The sequence below is a fragment of the Kryptolebias marmoratus genome, linkage group LG2 (assembly GCF_001649575.2).
Source record: "Kryptolebias marmoratus isolate JLee-2015 linkage group LG2, ASM164957v2, whole genome shotgun sequence".
Lineage (NCBI taxonomy): Eukaryota > Metazoa > Chordata > Actinopteri > Cyprinodontiformes > Rivulidae > Kryptolebias > Kryptolebias marmoratus.
The window spans coordinates 28,201,246-28,221,688 of NC_051431.1; the positions used below are offsets into that span (position 1 = coordinate 28,201,246).

Below are 20,443 nucleotides of genomic sequence, written 5' to 3' on the forward strand. Positions count from 1 at the left end.
AGCAGCGTCATGTCGCAAAACGGAGGTTCTTCACAAAATAGTTATTTTTTCTTATTATTTATCACTTATATAAACTGAATGTATGCAAAAAGACAACACTAATACATTCGTCGTAGCCTACGTTATGAAATATTTACATGAATCATTGATACAATTATGATAGAAACGACAGAGACGATAGAAGAAAATATATCACGATAGACACTTTTCTATCGTCCTCACGATATGTATCGTTATATCGCCCAGCACTACTATAAAGCGTGCACAACAACATGCCAAAAGAGACCAACAATTAGCATAGATGCTAACTTAGCATTAAAAACACCAAAGAAGGCTAACACGATCAGCATCGTGGTAAGAAATTTATCCTCAAATGAAACGTTTCAAAGTCACCCCTAAAGACATGATGACTCCAGCTGTTATTTACAGACCGATATTCTTCTGTACAGCAAAGAAAAGATAAAAAAAGATGTAAAGACACCTTTACTGGTTACTGTTTCTGCTACAAGTCAACTAGGACAAACGGCACTCTGCTCAGTAGGGCTGCCACTAAGAACTACTTTGATTTATTTATCAACAAATTTTCAATTATTCGCCTATAATCTATTTATCTTCCAAAAATCAAAGTCAGCAATTTTATTTTAGTTCATTTTATCTTAACAGTAAATGTCAGCATTTACATTTTACCACAAAATAAAATGAAAACAAAGACCTGCAGATTAAAGTATAAAATATAGCTTTAAAGTGTCACTCCAGCATAACAAACAAAATCAAGCTTTTATTATTTTTGTTTTTAAAATGTAAAATCTTGAGTATTCAGCATGTTGTATGGATACTGTTGGTACATAAAATATTGTTGCTTAAAACAGAAAATAAAAAGAAAATAGAATGCAGTTTGTGGGGAATCAGATCTCAGCGAAGGAGCAACTCGATACAACACTGGTACAGATTCTAGTCCAAGTTTCCTCAAACATTTAGTCTGAGAAATGCAGCAGCTAGATGACCTGTCTAATGTCAGAGGGCATTTAGCAGCTCTAAAAACGTCTGGTGGGTTTGTTTTTCATCGTTTTTGGTTAATGGGAGCAGAAGAGCGATCTTGCAGAGCGAACAAACCACTCTTTTATTGTCAGCTAGCCTGTTGAACTTCGAGCCTTTAAACTCCTTTGAAAACTTACGAAACGTTTTCTGCCGTGATAGTTTGAAACTGTAGGCTCGACAGAGCCGACAGGAAGTTGACAGATGTTCGCAGCGCATATTAGTGGTGTGGGAAAACTGTTGTTACTTCAACTGAAATGTTTAAAAATTTTAAATATACTAATAAAAATTGTGTCAAATAAAAATGTAAATTTTTATTTTTATTTTATTTTTCTAAATATCATGCAGCCCTATTCAGAAAGCTCAGATGTTTGTGATGCATCTAAAAATAGATTTGACCCGTCTCCTGGCACAGAGACCCATACGGACAGAGGGAAAACGAAAAGAAATGTTTAAAATGAGTGGTAGAGATTTTATGAACTCAAGACTCCAATCAATGCTGAAATCTTGATTTAATTACACTTAAATTCAAAATCTGATGTCAAAAAGCACAAAGCCAGCAGGTTTTAAACAGATGGAAGACATCAACAAAAATGAAAAAAAAAAAAAAATCATGGTTTTAAAGTAAACAAGTTTATGGGTCAGAATATTACTTTTCTGTCGTCCTGCTTTTTGAAATGTTGGGATCTTTACAACATGGTAACTATTTTACCTTGTTAATATGTGTTTTTAAACATTATGTGGTGAAACATGAAGGCTTTTTTAATTGTTTTTTTTTTAACATTATCTGAACTGGTCATTACAAGTTGTCAGGTGGGCTCCTGTCACCATCTGGTGGCCAAATTAAATCATAAATATGCTTTATTTTGTTAAAAAATGTAGAACAGCATCCAAACCAAGTTTAGAAATCGAAAATAAATGAACACAAGGTAAAGGTTTTTGAAAGCTGAAAAATAAAATCATTGAAAACAGTCTTATAAACAAAATTATTTGTCTATAAAACAATAAAACAAATGCAGTTCTGTGACATTTTTCTCTACAGAACATCATTCTAAACACTTTTTCTGTGTGAATAATTTTAACTGAATGATCATGTGTCTATGTAATCCACTTCTTTTAACTTCATCTTTAAACTAGATGTGAACAGTAATAAACTTAAAATGATGATTACATCCATCTAGAGGGCCTTTTGTCCTATTAATTCAGCTTCAGACAACTCAAACAATTCTTCCTGCCTCACTTCTCCAGTTCATGTGAGCTCAGATCTCAGTAGTTATATTCTTTATGAACTCCTTGGAAATATGAAAGATTTTAGAAGAAACTTACATTAGAAACCTTGCAGTACTAATGTTAGTCATGAATATCAATTTAGAGATTTGAAATAAATGTAAAAACACACACACACACACAAATATTCTATACTAAATATTCTTCTTTACTGAAATGCTTTTTGACTGAAAAGACCAGAATTATCTGTTTCAGAAAACTGAAGTGGGATGGTGTAGAAAATATATAAATAGTTGTCATCAGTAGGTGTCAATAACAGCTGCCCGCTGTAACACTTCCTGTGCAACCTTGGGTCACTTCCTGCTGGAATTTCACAATATTTCTGCCCAAGTAACCATGTAATGTGAAACTGGTGGCACCGTAAAGGTTGAAGTATTTGTGTTTGCTTGAAACGCTGTGAAACATTTGAGATCTTTTAAGACCGCAACGATCCACTTTGGTCTTAGCCCCACTTGGACTAGCCTTTAGCTCATCAGTCCCGTCAGAATTGAACTATTTGATGTTGCTTAAAAAGCTATCTACAGAAGGTAAGATAATGACTGTCAACTCAGAAAGACCAGAATATAACCCTAACCCTGGGAGAGCCCTGAGAACACCTTAGAAAAATGTTTTATTTTTCCTTTTATGTGATTGGTCTTTACCACATGGATAACTTAAATTAAAATTAAAGTCTCTGTACGTGGAATTCTCCATCGTGTCAGTGTGTTCTCTGTAATTAACAGGTTGAGCTTGTAGTTTGGTTCAATTCAAGCAGTCTGGTGTTTCCTCTTCCAGTTGGTGTGATCTGTGCAGCTCCAGCGGTGGAAGGAGCCTGGTGGAGAGCTCAGGTCATTACCTTCTATAAGGAAACGGATGAAGTGGAGATCAGATACGTCGATTATGGAGGCTACGACAGAGTAAAGATAGACTCACTGCGACAGATCAGGTGAGTCACACGTTTTATCAAAGAGAAGGAAAAGAGAACATCTGCCAGTCAAAAGGTTGGCAGATTGATGTTGAACCATGCATGGCCCCCGATCTGACAACTGATGTGTAATTATGTTGTGTTCAAGCCCCTTGAGTGGTAGGAGCACAGGAATGTGGTGTGTAATCACAGAGTATTTGCAAGTATGAGCTGCTCTGAGTTATTAGTGCTGTGGACTAAAACTCGCTTTCAACATATTGGGTTATAAAATGCCCACAAATAGCCTCTGATGGTTAGCAGTTTGTTTACAAGACAGTGCAGCATGAAATACCTTCCTTTTTCTAAAGGATGTGCACACATCTGAGCTGAACGAGGAGACTATGATGATGGTTAGTGAGGAAGGGTTAAATCTCAGCTCCTTCCCCCTCTGTCTTAGCTGGAGCAGCAGCCAGTCAGTACAGCACATATAACACCTATGTTCTCATTTTATTTCCTAAGGAGGTTTTTTTATTTTTTTTATTTTCAGGTCTGACTTTGTAACGCTTCCATTTCAAGGAGCAGAGGTCCTGCTGGACAACATCGCCCCACTTCCAGGTAGAGACAGCTGCCTTGTTTAAATGTTCATGCATTGAGGAGGTGGGGGGGGTGTCATTTCTTCTTTCAGTAAAGGTTTGAATCTCAGGTTTGTCTGATTTTTCATATATTTGTGGTAATTTGACAAAATACGTATTTTGTGGGGTCATAACTCCATCAGTCCCTCCATCAGTCCTCAATCAGAGAAGTAGGAACTTGTAGTTTGTTTGACATTTTCACTTTGGAGATGTTTTTGTCATCTTTAGTGTTTTATTTTAGTATTAGTACCTTTTTAGTTATAGTAAAATGTTTCAAGCACTCATTTCTGAGTGATAAATGTCACAGTAACAATCACTCAACTTTTATATCTCTCACTGTTACGATTAAGGTGCCAGTCCAGGAGCGTTGAAGCAGCTTTTTTTCCCTTCCTGTTGAAACTTTGTGATATTGTCAAGCAGCTTTGAAATAAAATGTGCAGGAATAATGAGCTCTGGCTTTTGGAGACGGTACATTGTACAACAAGGCAAAACTGGCACAAAAAACCCCTCAATGGTGATTAATGGGATGTTTGTTGAATCAGGAGGTAAAAGCTTATTCTGTAGCTCAGACAGACTTCACAGCAGAAACATCATTCAAAGTTTAAACATGCCACAGAAGGTTGAACTTCATCTATCTGACCTGACATTTTGATATATTTTATAGTTTTACGCAATCTCAGTGTAAGTTTAATTTTGAGATTTTACTACGAAACGTTAAACTGACAGGGAAAGTGATATGAACTAACTTTTAAAATATCTAAAAATTGTAAACAACCTCTTTTTAATCCCACAACTCTTTCTGATACATATATAAATTATACCTCAAAAATAGATACTTTTGTCTATTTTTCACCCAGTGTGTCTCTCACTGCTGTAGGACTGGTGCCAAACGTATTTTAGCTCAAAATATTTTCTACAAAAGAGGAGGTGAATGCTCTTTTAAAACTTGTCACATCTCCAACCCAAAACATTGTGGAAACGTAAAAAATTCACACGTGACCATCAGAGAACCTTTATTCTCAGATTTATAGTTTTCCTTTGAGGCTTGCTTTTAGTTTGCCTCTTGTTAACTTGGCAGTCAGGGAGTGACAGACACAAGTGTGTGGTTATCATGGTGACCATAATGAGCCACCAGCAGCAGCAGCTTTAACCTTTCTTTCAATTTCACATACAGGTCATACATGAAAGTTTTGTCGTTTTTCGGAGCTCCGATTATGACAAAGTTATGTTTCAGTTTTGGGCAGCAGCATCGACATGCTTCAACATTTCTGTAAAAACTTTCTTCTTTTTTATATTTATTTTATTTAATAACTATTGCTTATAAAGCTGTCAGCTTTGACCTTTTGTTATCACTTGACAACATTTAAGGAGGTTGTAATTGTTTTTGCTGAAAGCCGTAGCAACAGATGTGACATCAGGCAACGTGTTCAAAGAGCAGATACTGTATGGATCCATGACATCCATGTCATTTCTTCATCAGGGGAGGATCGATTCTCAGCAGAAGCTACATCGGCCTTAGAGGAAATGACGAGAGGCGTTCCTTTGCTAGCACAGGTAGGACTGCCTTTAGCCTGCAGCTCCGCAGAGCGGCACAGTCAAGTTCAAGCTAATGGCACTTCTGTTTTCTCTAAGGTCTCAAACTACGATAACAACACGGGTCTTCCACTCATCCACTTATGGAACATGGTTGGAGAAGAGGTATGATGTCTGGATTTACATTGTTGGAGTTACTTTGATAATGCACTACTTAAAATAGACTTTCAAGACTTCAGCTGGTGTAAAAACTAGACCTTTTTTGAATTATTTTAATTGAAAAGGTTTATCAAAAGACGTTGATGAAAAAAGTATTTGCTTGATCTTAAAACGAGGTAAAAACAACCTCAGATGAACGACAAACCCCTTCATTGTTTATTTAGACAAGGTGTGAAACCTAAAGCCACCTTCCTGGTTCCAAATTAAGAATCTAAGTAAAACTGATAACTTCATCATCATCATTATCATCAATGTGACCATTTCTATAAAATAAAAAAACTTAATGTATGTCATCCGCATATCATAAGATCATCTTATAAAGAGAAATGAAGTTTAACTGTTAGGATGAAACTTGCTCTGCATTAGACAATGTAAAAAGATTTCAGACCAGAATGCTCTGAAGATCACAAATCTACTTTTCTGAGCGACTTTTTCTTCCTGCGGTTTTAAAGCAGCTTCCTGTCTTCTTAATGGATTCTGATATCATTGACTAAATTTTGATGATAATTTCAGCTCATAGGTCGTCAATCATTACCTTGATGAGCCGTAGCATCTTTTTATTAGCATCCAGTTTCTCAAGGGAGTCTGTCTCTGGGGTCTCCCTCAGCCAGTCCTGTCAGACTCGTTTTATGGCCAAAGACTCAACATTTATCCCAGTATGGCTCTGAGGATGTAGAGGATACTGATGAGATTTTTAAAAAAACTGGCTTAATTAAAATATATCATCTCATTCTCACAGTTTCCACAAAAGCCTATTCCATGTGCGCTCACCGAAAGCCCTCAAATAAGACTATTTTTATTGATTTTTGGACTGATGATGCAACGTTCAACACGCACAAAACATTAACATTGTGTGGCTTCCACATGTAAACAATATACAGTGATAGGCTTAGCACCTAGCAAGATGGCCGCCACACAACTCACCTAGCACCGTCAGTGGCCATCAAATTCATCCCGAGTTCAGAGAGAGTGATTAAAATTCAACCTTTCTAAGCTTGATCATTATAAAACTTTGCATTACTAAAACTAAAGTTAAACAATCTGTTGTCTGACCAAAAAGATGTCCCATTCTAAAAGACCGCTGAAGTTGTTACAGTCCGGGCCTGTTTGTTGGTCCATCGACCCCAGGCAGATGTTTTGTCAGTTAAATGAGGCGATAGAAACCAGTCCGGTCTTTCTTTCAGTGGCTGTCCTGTTGTTGCAGGTGATTTCAGTGAACCGGACCCTGGCAGAGAGGAACCTGACAGGTTGGGTTGATGGATTCTGACCTCCTGGGATCATCTGAGCTCCACACACTCATCCTCCTCCGTTGTTCTCATGTGGTCTGCAGTCTGGAGATTCTGAAGAACCCAACTCCACCAGGCACATTACATCAGGGAAGACCTCTCACCCCCTCACCCTGACTCTTTATTGTTAGTTTCTTTTTTTTTTTTGAACAAAAACTAAACTTTATTTCAGACATAATCTACAGGAAAGCGGCACTACTTCTACTAAGCCAAGCTTCTGTTCTTGTCCCAAGAAATTACAGAAAGAAGGGGGAAAAAAAAAAGTCATTTTTAAAACAAAGTCTAAACTGTAAGAAAATAAAAAGTTCAACTGAAGTGTTTTCACCCACGTTCTTACTTCATATGTGATCCCGTTGTGGATCATCAAGCTGCTGGCGAAGTTCTGGTTCTGGTCTTGTGTAGGTCGATCTAGCCAGTTCTAAGCAAACTCTGTTTCTTTGGACTTGTCTGTTCAAAGATCGAGAAGTGGTGCATGATATTAGAGGAGCCGGAAATCCCACTACCCTCCCCCTCCCTCCTACCTAACAGGCACTTAAACGGTTTCACTTTGTGTCCGACTGAAAAAGATGAAGTCAGTGTCGTTTGTTTAAGATGACTTTGTAACGTTTGACAGAAAACCCTTTCAGGAACATCACTTGAAATGTTCACTGTGTGTTAGAACATCTTCGGGAAATCTTCCGCTTGTTGTCAGTGAACTCAGAGAAAGAACGGTGGAGTATTTAAATCTTGAAGAAATCCCTGCAGTGTGCTCTGAAAGTATTACAACACTCACTGAAGAAAACAAGGCTGCTAGATGTTCGCGTTGACCTCTGCTCTACCGTTTTCTTCTGGGACCTCAAGCTTCTATGACTACATGGTCTCCAGTCGGTTCCTTTTAAATGTAAACACTTCCATAAAACTGAAATCGGTCATTTTAGCAATAAGGCAGCTTTATTTTGAATAATGAAGGGAAAAAAATGAGTGAAGGGGGCTTTTCTTTGGACATAAACTGTTCTGAAACAACACTAAAAAGATTCCTCAGGAGTGATCTGATCAACAAGCCAACCTGCAGAAGTGCAGCGGATGAAGGGAAGTGATAGGATCGTGTTTGAGAACATTCAGTTTGGGACATAGGGCGAACATTTTCTCTCGGAAGAGGATTTTAGAAATGTATCCAGATGTTGCTGCTAGATTTGGAGCAGTAGATAACGGTTTCCCCTATTTCTATTTCACACCATCTTTCTGCATCTGTTTGAATTGCTTTTTGTTTGTTTGTTTCTTTTTTTTAATGAACCTACAGTGAATATGACATGCCTCCTCACAGCCCCTTCACCACATCTTAGGTTTGTTCATTTCTCTGTAAATAAGAAAACTGACTGTTTATATAACACTGGGAAATAAAAGATATAAAGGGAATAAATACTATTTTTGTTTAGTTTGACATCCTGCCCTTTCCTCTGTGCTCTCCTGCTGAGGCTGTACGGTGTTGTGTAGCTAGATAAGTTGTAATTTGATTCTTCAAATTATGGGTGTTTAACAGCTGTGCCCAAAAGCATTTAAATAACATGTACAGATCAGATTTTGCTAGGCTCACCTTCAATTTGATTTGTTGATTGTACAGATCTATAAGGGACAAAAAGAATAAAACTTATTCAAAGTGTTTCCGGCGTTTTCTTTCCATTTTCATTTTAAATTCGCTGCTTTGTTGCGTTAAATGCTGAGTCAGTGTTTTACATTTTCTCCCACATACTTTGTGCCGTTTTCACCAATAATAAATCAAAACATTCAGCTTGTGTGCTGTGACTTGGGTTTTTGAAATTTTACTTTTCAAAAATATTTTTCAAATAAATTTCTCCATAGAAATGCACTGAGATCTCTTCAGCTAAAACACTGTCCTCGTTTGGCTTGTGCTACTTTTACATACCCTTCAGCTCTTCTCAGCTACCATTCTTCTGCTTTTAGCTGCGGTTGTTTTGCTTTGGAGTTTATTAGCATATTTCACTTCACACAACCCTTCTCCTGTCTGAGCGATATAACAGGACATTCACACGTTGTTTATAGTTGTTTGAACAGATAAACTTGGCTCCTTCAAGTATCTGGAATTTGTACCTAATAATGAACCAGAGTTGTGAAGATTGACAGTTCTCTTCCTGATATCTTGGCTCATTTGTTTTCATTTTTCCCATGATGCCACACAAAGAAGCTGTGTGTTTGCGGTGTGCCTCCAAGTAACTCAAATGTTGTCAACTAACCAATCAGAAGCTTCCAAAGCCCACATCACCATCATCTGAGCTTTCCCAAATTGTTTAAAGTCATAATATGTGACTTTGTGAAAAAAAAAAAAAAGGTATAAATTTCTCTCATTATTTGGGCATTTGGTGACTAGATCTAATTTTATTTTTGGAATCCTAACTCATCTAAAACGGAAGGTTTTGTCTGATTAATTTTTTTTTTTTGGGGGGGGGAGGTTGTACAGTGTATGTAAACATCTGGTTTGAGCTGTAGTTACAAAAGGTTTCAGCTCCAGACAGTTGTCCTAAATTATGTTCCCCAGCTGTTTCATCTTTATCCAACTGTTATAGGAAAAAAGCCGCACTCACAAAATGTTGAGTCTTTCACCTTATTTGGGGTCACACAAACCTCTAATTTGTAATCTGATCCACTCAACAGATGCCTCGTGTACAAAGGGTGTGTACGCAGAAAAATGTGGTGTAGGCTCTTTTTCCACGCAAAACTTAAGATGTATTAATTATGAAATGACAGTGGAAATAATTGGCGTACTCATGTTTCCACAAATTTTGGTTTGTTTACCATACTTGGATGGCACGCTGGGAAACTTAATTATGTGGAAACTATTAATGGGCACACCTGAGAGTGTTTAAATTGAGGTATATTATGGTTTTTCAACAGCTTGGAGTCTAGCTTCCAATTCAGACACCTTCTAAGCTATCAGTTCTAGACAAAAATGATTCCTGGGTGTTTTGGTGCAGGCGGAATGAAATGCGTCATGGTGAGATATTAAAATTTGCCACGCCAAAGAAAACTCAAGTGTTTAGTACCATATAACCTCCACATGTCTGTTATCTGACACAGTTTGGAGTTGATACGGTAAAGCAGGCCGGAGAGTGACATACAACATGTAACTTCCTGTTCTCAGTGGGCAGAGCTTATGCAAGGCCAGAATATTGGCCTGTAGATATACTGAGAACTAGACCACATGAAGTATTTGTAGTTTAGTGAAGATTTGATATGTTATGTTAAAGGTATGACAATTTTGGTAGAAGTTTGAAAATCAGTTCACCTATTAAGGTCACAAAGAATTTTAAAAAAGTCTTTTGAATTATTGCCCTGAAAAACACATGAAGTCAGCCAATTTGAATTAAAGTCATGACTTAGACGTTTGCCAGCATTTATATTTGAACAAACTCCTCTGAGAGATCTGAGAGTATCAGCTTCAAACTTGGTCAGTATATTACTTAACCATGGGAGATTAATTGGTTAATTAGTTTTCATCGTAACATGTGGGTTCACCTCAAACTTTGTGTTTTTGTCATGAAATACAGATTTCATATACCTTCTAGATCTTCATGCTGTCAGAATAGGTGGTGCTGTTCAGCCTTTTGCCATATTTATTTTTGAGACCCTTTTAGTATTAAAAGTCTTGCTTACTTTTAAGATATTGCCCCAATTTCACAAGTATTTTGAGTATGTTAAAGCCCCCAAAACGAGAGTATAATAAGAAGAAACACTGTATGTAGTCAGATTTCTGCAGCTAAAGGACAACTTTGCTGTTCTGAATAAAACTAAAAACTTGCAGGGATCCGACATTTTCATCAGTAAGGACCTTCCTGAAGCTTAAATTTAAATTGTTCAAATAAATCAATAGAGCACTGTGAAAAAAGAAATTACTACCCTCCAAAGTCATTTAGGTCAAAATCTCAATAAAAACATTAAAGATTAATATTTTTCCTGTTTTTTTATGTATACATTTCTTAAACAGTTTTGTCCCTGATCAAAAATACAAAATATTCAATCATTTTGAGGATTTTAACCCTTAAAATGCCACTTTGATTACTCGGTGTAACTGTTGTTATTTATGGAAGAAAAAAAAAAGAAGAATTTTCCATAAAACAAATGTTGGGTGGCTAGGGGAGTTTGTTTTCTTTTTTAAATCTGTCTTCAATATGTCAAAGATTAGCCAAAATATTGACTTTGATGTATTTTTAGTTTTTGTATAGCATCTGATTTAAACTTACTTCCCTCTTTAGTCATTCGAGGACAGAAATGTCCCATTAACTCCCATTAAAATAATTATTTTAATCCCAGAGCCACTGCAGAATGTAATAATGCATTCTATGATGTTAGAAGAATAGTTAAATTAGTCATTTTTACTGTTCCCCACTAATATCAGTCATTTCCCCATTACAGGTCCATGTGGGAAAACATTCCTCCCAATAGTTTTTGTCCTTGTTTTATTGACCTTAGTAGGCTACCTGCACTCTTTCAAGTAAATCAAAAACAACTCTTTTCTCTGGCTGCATTTGTGGACAAACCAACAACAACTACTGAGTTTGCTCAAACTTTAGTTGGGTGCACAACTAAAGTCACAGTCAAACTGTAGCTTGGCTGTCTGATTATTACATTTCTGTGACAGCCAAGGAGCAAGATGAGGAGGCATCTTCTCTGTGGACCAGGCTCTGGTTGAAATCTTACAGCCTGGTCCACAGAGAAACATCCACATCCTCAGAAGGAGAGTGGTGTAGATTTAGCAATCTTCCAGGCCACCGGGAACCACACGAAATTCAGGTTCATCAACTCTACCCTCTGGTTAGATGGCAAGCAGAGAGGACTGTCTCAGAGAGGACAAGCTTGGTCTCCGCTGACTAATTACTTGATTTAAGGTGGGATGTAAATGTAAAATTTTCTGTCTAAAATAAATCACTACGCTAAAAGAACTTTCAGGGTGTCACTTTGTGACCCAATAAATTGTGACACTAAATAAAATAAGAATCTACAAAATACATTCGTGGTTCTAAGGCTGTTTTTTTCCCTCACTTTTAGTCTCAAATCACATTATTCCTCTCAGGCCAATTATGCAAATTAATCGATGACGTCATTTGGCGACTTGTAGAACAGCCAATGGCTGCTTTCCTTACTGAGGAGTTGGCAACACTGATTATGGGTTAAATGTTCGGCTCAATTGTTTTGTCTATTGTCTTCCTCACTTCCTTCATGTTTTCCCTCATCATTTAATCCATCGGTCCTGACTGTGAACCGGTTGTTTTTTTGCCGGATTGAAGCCGTGTTTGTCGGTGAGTCGCGGGAGCGCCGCTCCGCCTTTGTGTCTCTGATTTCGGTAAACACCGCCACTAAAACAGAAACACTGATTGTGTTGATGTGGTTTCTCTCATCGGAAAGTCCAGTTCTTCTGGGTAATGTTTTATTGATATGTTTGAACGCTGTGACTTGAGATCACCGAGGAAGGCCTACTCAGGACACTTTCCTGTTTTTGTTTTGTTAGCTCAAAGAGCTAACGCTGCAATAAAAACACAACGTTACGGAGTTATTTAAAGTCCGAGAATAACATTAGCCATTGTAGCATGAAGTCAACAACATCATGACTTTTCTTCCCTAAAAGAATCAAATATATATTTAGTTTTTGTTGCTGTTGCTAATATTCAATACCTCTGAGTCTGTGCAAGATTAGCTATGAGCTTGTTAGCATCAACCAGCAAATAAAACTTTAGCTGGTTAGCATTTGCAACACCCAATTGAAAATTAAATAAATGATTTCATTAGGTTGATTCAGTTTTTTGGTTTTAGTTTGTTGGTTTTTTTAAATCTAGTAATAGCACAGTTATCTACCACATGCTCAAAAGATTAAATCAAGATTGCTAAAACTGCAACTCTCAAAGGGGATTATGCTGATTGAGCATCCCAACCTGGTTGATTTTGGATTGTCCCCTTCCTGCTGTAGAAACAATCCTAAACCTGAAGGCCTGCTCTTGTGTCTGCTTGGAAGAGGACAGACCTTCATGGACCTGTCTGTCCAGCACATCCCACAGGCGCTCAGTTGAACTCAGGTTTAGACAATTTGGGAGTAAAATTAAACTTTTTTTGTTTTGTTCCTCAAACCATTTCTGAAGCCTTTCCTAAAGAATAGTTGATTCTGGTTCTTGCCCGTGTCTTCCCTGGGTAAGAACCGTTCTGAGGACACCTTCTTTCACTTCTTGATGGTCAGTTTTGTTGCTGGTTTGGTGGGAACAAACTTAAACAATCTGAAAAATAGAAAACAGATTTGACAGAGCCCTTGTAAGGCTGCTTAATACATAATAATAATAATTAATAATAATAAAAGCATTTCAGGGTTTCCCCCAGAAAAGAGGCTAAGCCCGGTGGTAGGTAGCTCTTTGCCGGCTGATCGCCGGCCAACCGTAATTTAGTAAAAAAAAAAAAATTAAAGTTGACAGGAAAGTTAAAAATATGGCTATTTATTATGTGATATTGTAAGATATGTGTGCCAAATATTTACACAACTACAGCTTTACAAAAAGGCACTTTTGAAATCCTTTTTTTTAAACAAAAATACAAATACAAATTGTTTGCACCTAATTTAAATCCTAATTTAAGTCACATTTACAAATAAATTAAATTAACATAAATGAAAAAGTGCAAACAAAGCACCAACACACGTCTCACAATAAGGCCAATGAATAACAACAGACAACTCTGATAAACAGACAGATGCTGTACTGTACTGTGCCTTTTGTGGCACAGGCTGCATGTTGGATCACTACGTGAAACAACAAAACAAACCATATATAATGCTGAATTTAATAGCATCATTTTACTGGTATACAAGGATAAATTACCATGCGTCATATTAATATTTTCACTACAAAACATGCTTACCGTATTCAGTGTTGTAAAGCCACCCGCTGAATTTCGTCTCATTGTGGTCTATAAACACTCCTTTTTATCGGCTGCAGCAGTAATTTTGAACCGTTTGATTATCTTTATCATCTCTCACAGAGGGATCATATAAATGCTGATACAGGCGGACCAGCTCTGCTAAAGCAGCGAAATCATCCATTTTGAATGGAGCGCGGTGCGCACAAACTTAAAAACATTAGGACGTGTACGATCACATGACACCGCGCAGGGCCTTCGCGCAGGGGCGGGGACAGCGCGATCGCGTCACTGTTGGCGAGCACCCCCTTGCGTGGTGATCAACGCGCAGTGACCTCACGGTGGGGGTGCGGGTGGAAAAAAAAATGTGTATAAAAAAGACGTATTTATAATAAACATGCGGAGCTTAGCCTGGCGGCGGGGCAGTGCTTGGACTGCAATAAATCATAGGTCATTATATTTTTAGTACCATGCGTTCATGTTCTGCAGCGAAGGATATATTTGGCAAATCCAACAGACTTTCACTGGCCTTGATGTCCACACCTGGTGAAACTGATGGTGATGAAGGAAGAAAAAGTGAGGGTATATATTAATGGCAATATCAAACAATAATATTGCACATCACAAATTGTTCTATCTTTCAGCACTAAGCCCAGGTCAGTGACATTATCTCTGATTCTTTTAAGGTAGTATCCCACTGGACTGTGACTGATGGAGAGTCAAAATTGAGAAAATGCGTGAATTTTCATTTGCAGACCTGTGAGCCTAGCCTACATCGTACCCACCTCTGCTTGTTTTGTACCACCCGCCCCACTTTTAATTTTTAATCTACTTGATTACACGTTTGAAATGAAAATGGGCAGATTGAGACTAATTTATCGATAGTTATTCTACATCCTCAGCGTGGTTTTAAGGCCTGTATGTGTTTTCTGTCTAAGGAGAGCTCTCATGAAGTCAAGCTACAGCTCAAGCTCTCTTGAGACAGATCGAGACACCTGCAATGACTCTACGACTATTTTAAGAGAAAACGTGTTCCGCAAATCTTTTGATTATGTTCAAAATTCAAGTGACAAGACTGTGCACCTCAACAGCTGAAGCGAGAAAATTGAGAACCCCCGCAAACGAGAGAAGACATTTTGGCAACTCCCTCACTGTTCGCCAACAATCACAGCCCAGTGAGATACTACCCTTAATGCCAAACCTGACAGAATAACGCTGACACAGAACTTGATGATGAAATGTTGGCATTAAACTCATAAGCTGACTCTGAGGTGAGCACGTGGTTAGGTATGTAGCTGGAAATGATTGAAGCGCAGCACCTTCCTGCCTGATGATCTCTGTCGGCTCTCTCTGTAGGTAATGATGACTCTGCTGTAGCTATGCACTTTCCCTCAGATCTGCCCCTGAACTTCCATTCCTACACCCTCTGCAGGACAGCCAGCCACTCCAGATGCAGCTTTGCATCAAGAACTGAAGAGAAAAGTCAGCTCATAAAGACTTTTTGAAAGACTCCCATGTTTGGGTGCAGACTAGAAAACGGCAACAGGGACGGTTCGGTCTGACGGGCCCAACGGTTTGTGTTGAAGAGGAGCCAGGCCCAGAGGATGACAAGCCTGTTCAAGCGCAGCAGCAATAATGGAGGCTCTCAGAACAATGAAGGTGGAGGTGGTTCTGGTACCACCCATGGGCAGCTCAACAACAGCAGGCCCAACCAGCTGGTCAGGCGCCTTGAGTTTAATCAAGCCATGGAGGACTTCAAGACCATGTTCCCCTCGATGGATTACGAGGTGATTGAGTGTGTGCTCCGCTCAAATAATGGCGCTGTCGATGCCACCATCGACCAGCTTCTTCAGATGAGTATTGATGGACAGGGATCTGACGACAGCTCTGACTCAGACGACAGTATTCCAGCAGAGGTAAGTGAAGGGTCGGCTTATCCCACTGGTACATCACTGTTAGCAGTGTAAAACAGACAAGAATCAACTTTAATCAGACTGTTTTAAAGTCAAGCTGCTTTATAAGCTCATTTTAAAACAGAACAAATTTGTTTTGTTTCCGTTTTAGATTCTGGAGCGAACTTTAGAACCTGACAGCTCAGATGAAGAACCACCGCCTGTTTATTCTCCACCTGCGCATGAAGTGTACCCGAAGGTCCCACCGACACCCCCACAGCGGTAAGGAAGTGGGCCAGCTCCTTTTCAGATGCTGCGTTTTTCATACACATTTTGAAGTGCTGTATTAGAAAAGGTTGATGAAAGTGTTCATTTTGGGAAGTTTTCCTATTTTTAGTTAAGTTTGTGTGTTTAAATTGATGTCAGACGCAGTTCTTTAAGCCATCTTCTCTGCTAGCTGAGTGCTAGTGGGAGAAAATGAGGCTTGCTATTAAATAAATACACTAATTGCATGCCACAGCACTTTTCAAAAACGTTGCTTACATGATGCATTTGTTTACCTTACAGGCGCCTCTTGTCTCTCTCTGTTGGATGTACACTGTTCAGTGTCTTTTTGTGAGCAGTAATCACCTGTGACTGACCGACGTATTCACAGTCAGGTCACTGTACCTGACCAAAACGTCTGTACTGAACTGTCACGGTACAAATACATGTACAGTTACACCCTTCGTCATTGGGTAATACTCTGCATCCCACAACCTGTTTCTTTTGGGTTTTTCAGTGTTGGGATGCAGCTGTCACATTTTAATAATCAAATATTCAACTGAATAAATACGTAGTTGAGTTATCAGATGTACATATTCTGTGTCAGTGGTTCACAGCCTCTTTTTAGCTGGAATATCTCTATTTGTACCTACAATAGAAGCTGCACCCTCCTTTTTCCATTATCAGACCCGTTTGTGCTCCTGTATTCACGCACCATTAAAGCTCAGTTCAGTTATGTAATGTATGATAACAAAGTCTCTGACAGGTACATGGAGATGAATGAGAAAACTGCCTGAAACTCTGGGGTTGTTTAGACCTGTCTTTATCAGGCTGTGATCAGACAGCACTAAATACAGGTCTGAACTTTAAATGCACGTTGAAACTATTTTCACTCAAACTACTTTTGGAGGTGGTTTGTATCTGCATACGTTTGGTAGTCTGAACAGCAGTCTCTCAAATCTTGATGTAGGACTTCCTTCTGAACTGATGTGACCCCACACAGGCAGCAGAATGGACAACCCAGGGTTTAAAACAAGTTAAAAACTCTGCTCATTTGCAGCTGATCGCTGATGAATAAACAACAATCCTGGAGAATAATTATTAAAAATTTTTTATATTTTAATGAGCTGTTAGAATCCATCTTAATAAAATGGTTCCTTTTGGTTGGGATTTTATTGATTAAAGTAGATTACATGGTGAGTTACATTATGAGGTTTTCTTTACTGATTTTAATTGTTCAGAGCTGTTGGACCATGGCTGTAGTTCCTGTAAGCTATAACCTGCTGTCAGTCACAGAACAGTGATTTTTTTTTTGCTTTATATTTACCAAATGAAACACAGAGCTGATGTTCACAGTGAAGCTGTAAAACAGCTGGAGGCCGTCAGCACACCGTGCAGCTGTGGACGAGTTTTACAGGTTAAAATCTTCTGTTTATTTCTCTTATACTGCGCCTGTTAAGTAATTAGGCCTTTTTGAGAGAGAATATAACAAAAAGTTAATCTCAAATGGCTCTAAACTGTGTTCATGTCAAAATAATGATATAGTTCAGATGTCTGAATGTTTATTACAGAAACCTCAGCAGGTCTTTCTGTTTGTTGCTCACTGACAGCTCTTGTTTGGTTGTATCTGCATACGGAGCGGGTAACTGACATCCTAACACAAAACGTTTCAGGAAACACATTTTACCACCACATGTGAACAGATGCTTCAGAGCTGACCACATGAAGTCAACCCACCTGAAACAAATTCAAAACAGCCTAAAAAAACTAACCAAATGTGAACAGGGCCTCTGTGATGCAACATCTTGTCCTTTGGCTATCTTCACACCTGGCACTAACATGCGTCAAGTTTGACAGTTTACACAAAATGAGCCTGTGGTGATCAGATCCCAGTTAAGGTGGGATCTCACTGAGCTGCAACTGTTGGGAGACTAGTGGAGGGGGAAAGAAATGTGGGGAAAATGCACAAATTTTCAGTTGCAATCTTGTTTTCGACCGAATGACCATGGAGCCGTGCGGCCAGGTTTTGAAAAGTCCCGGCCCAGTTTTGTGTGCACACCTTGTGTTCTTGGCCATTCACATGATTTTGTTACCCACCTCGGCTCATTTTATACCCACTTTTGCAGCCGCATAAACTTTTTTTTTTTTTTTGAACATGTTCAAAACTCGAGTGTCAAGACTACACGCCTCTGAGATTCACGCTAGGAAGTTGAGAACCCTGTGAAAGTCTCAGGACTTTCTGGAGACCCCCTTAATGAATGCTGTTCACCACCTGGTCACAGCTGAGTGAGATACCACTGTTGGTACTGTTAAATGGTAAATGGCTTGCACTTATATAGCACTTTATCTAGTCCAAGGACCCCAAAGCGCTTCACACTACAATCATTCACCCATTCATCCACACATTCACACACTGATGGTGGTAAGCTACATTGTAGCCACAGCTGCCCTGGGGCGGGCTGACAGAAGTGAGGCTGCCATCACACCGGCGCCACCGAGCCCTCTGACCACCACCGGTAGGCAAGACGGGTGAAGTGTCTTGCCCAAGGACACAACGGCTGAGACAGCCGAAGCTCGAACCAGCAACCCTCCGATCACAAGACAAACCCCTACCTCCTGAGCCACTGCCGCCCCAGTTAGAGTTGGTACCTTAGTTTAGTTTAGTCATGTTTAGTTTATCTTAGCATCTCTCATGTTGGCTATTTAGCGGGCCTTGGTAATGTTAGTACCTTAGTTTAGTTATGTTTAGACCTTAGTAATTGTTATGTCGGCCCTATAGAGGGTCTGGTACCATTTAGAAAGCTCTGTATCATTAGTTTAGCATTCTCATGTTTTAGATTATTTATCCAAACTGTACACTTAGTTTAGTTTATCTTGTTTAGCTTTTGTGTTTCATTGTGTTTAATTCTGTAACTTTGTCTGTAATTTTGTTCTTGTGTTGTAAAGCACTTTGAGTCGCCTTGTGCTGAAAAGTGCAATATAAATAAACGTACCTACCAACCTACATGAATACAAACAAGTAACCAGGTCACACAGTGAGCAACAAACAGAACATCAGCTGATTTGTCTATAAAACTAGAAAGCCAGTCACCTGAACTATTGTTTTTTGACATTTACATGGTCGATTAACTAAAGTCGCATTTATTTACTTAACTCTAGATAAAATTAATTACCCAACATATGCAAAATGACAGAAGTAAACGAACATAACAGGATCAGTAATGTCACAGAGCTCAGTGTCAGCAAAGCAGCTGTCAGCTGTTTTCCATCTTCACTGTGAACGGAACATCATCTCTGTCTTTACTTAGCTGCATATATTGCAACATATATTCAGACTGTTGTCTCCTGGCTGACACAGCAGATTGCAGCTTGCAGTGACCACAACGGGTCCAAACGGCTTTAAAACCAATCAGAACAAACAAACTAAAAAGAAACTCTTCACACTGCGTCTCGATAACCTGGTTAAAAAATCTTGACATTATTAGGAAGAAATTTGACCAATTCCAAATGATTTCTATTTAATCATCTTTACTCAGCTGGCAGATGAAGGCAGCCTTTTTATTATTATTTTTTTTTCTTTTTAAGCAGAGAATGAAGTACAAACTCTGCTGCCTGTTCGGTTGGAGGTCCTAAAGTGAGACTCGGGATGGTTTGTGTTCAGACTACCAAACTAAAGCAGAGAAAACCTGTCCAGACCACTATCAAAGGTGGTTTGAGTCAAGTTGTCTTCTGTGTGTAATGAGGCGATTCAGACCTGTATTTGGCGCTATCCAGATGTGATCAGATCACCCAGAACAGATGTTGGCATCAGGTCTAAACGGGGCCTTTGACAAGACTTTGTCTGTGTTCTTCTGAAAATATTTTCTTACACTAAAACGGTTGGAAAGCAACAGCGCTCCACATCATAGCTGGGATAATCCTCTAAGTCTACCAACTCAGGATTCCTTCTAGAAGAACGTGTGAACCCGTCACAATAAATACGCCTCCCTTTTTCTTGTTTTCTCTTAAGGCAAAGGAAAGGAAACGGGACGTGGGGGGTGGGTGGGATCAGAAGCATTGTGACAAGTTACCAAAGTAGGTCAGGTCCTTTATCATGAGAAGATGAGGCTTTTAAATGGTTTTGTTCTGTATCAGATTCTGGACTGGGGTTCAGCTGTTGACAGCTTCAGGTTTTATGTAGGCTTTCAGCAGATTCCCATCACCATCCCCTGTTTGCACGAGAACCAGCAGAATGATCTATCCTTTATATCCTATCATCAGTCAGGTGATTGTTCTGATGCATCTGTGAACGCTAACAGCCTTACCCTTGTTTTGATCTTTTTCAGTCTGCAGTAGAAAGTTATTTACTGCAGTTAAAGATGACTGCGGTTTGGCTGCTTACAGGTGCTGGTCATAAAATTAGAATATCATGAAAAAGTAGATTGATTTCAGTAATTCCATTTAAAAAGTGAAACTTGTATATTATATTCATACATTACATACAAACTCATATTTCAAATGTTTATTTCGTTTAATTTTGATGAT

General features: G+C 38.8%; 2 protein-coding genes across 5 annotated transcripts in view; both read left to right on the top strand.

The window, feature by feature from the left end:
* akap1b (A kinase (PRKA) anchor protein 1b) overlaps window positions 1-8,514 on the top strand; it is a 30,411-nt gene extending 21,897 nt beyond the window's left edge. The window contains exons 7-11 of the mRNA XM_025009563.2: window positions 3,097-3,247; window positions 3,753-3,820; window positions 5,318-5,391; window positions 5,470-5,535; window positions 6,794-8,514. Of these exons, the coding sequence (XP_024865331.1) occupies window positions 3,097-3,247; window positions 3,753-3,820; window positions 5,318-5,391; window positions 5,470-5,535; window positions 6,794-6,856 (422 nt within the window). The 3' untranslated portion in view covers window positions 6,857-8,514. The remainder of the gene's footprint in view (window positions 1-3,096; window positions 3,248-3,752; window positions 3,821-5,317; window positions 5,392-5,469; window positions 5,536-6,793) is intronic.
* Window positions 8,515-11,989: 3,475 nt separating this feature from the next.
* Window positions 11,990-20,443, top strand: part of cuedc1b (CUE domain containing 1b) — a 25,779-nt gene continuing 17,325 nt past the window's right edge. Inside the window, exons 1-3 of one of the 4 annotated variants that reach the window (XM_017432186.3) lie at window positions 11,990-12,166; window positions 15,120-15,679; window positions 15,828-15,937. In XM_017432186.3, the coding sequence (XP_017287675.1) occupies window positions 15,368-15,679; window positions 15,828-15,937 (422 nt within the window). In that variant the 5' untranslated portion in view covers window positions 11,990-12,166; window positions 15,120-15,367. Of the gene's footprint in view, window positions 12,167-14,207; window positions 15,680-15,827; window positions 15,938-20,443 lie in introns of those variants that run through there. The other 3 variants (XM_017432187.3, XM_037980172.1, XM_017432188.3) reach the window with 3 other exon arrangements.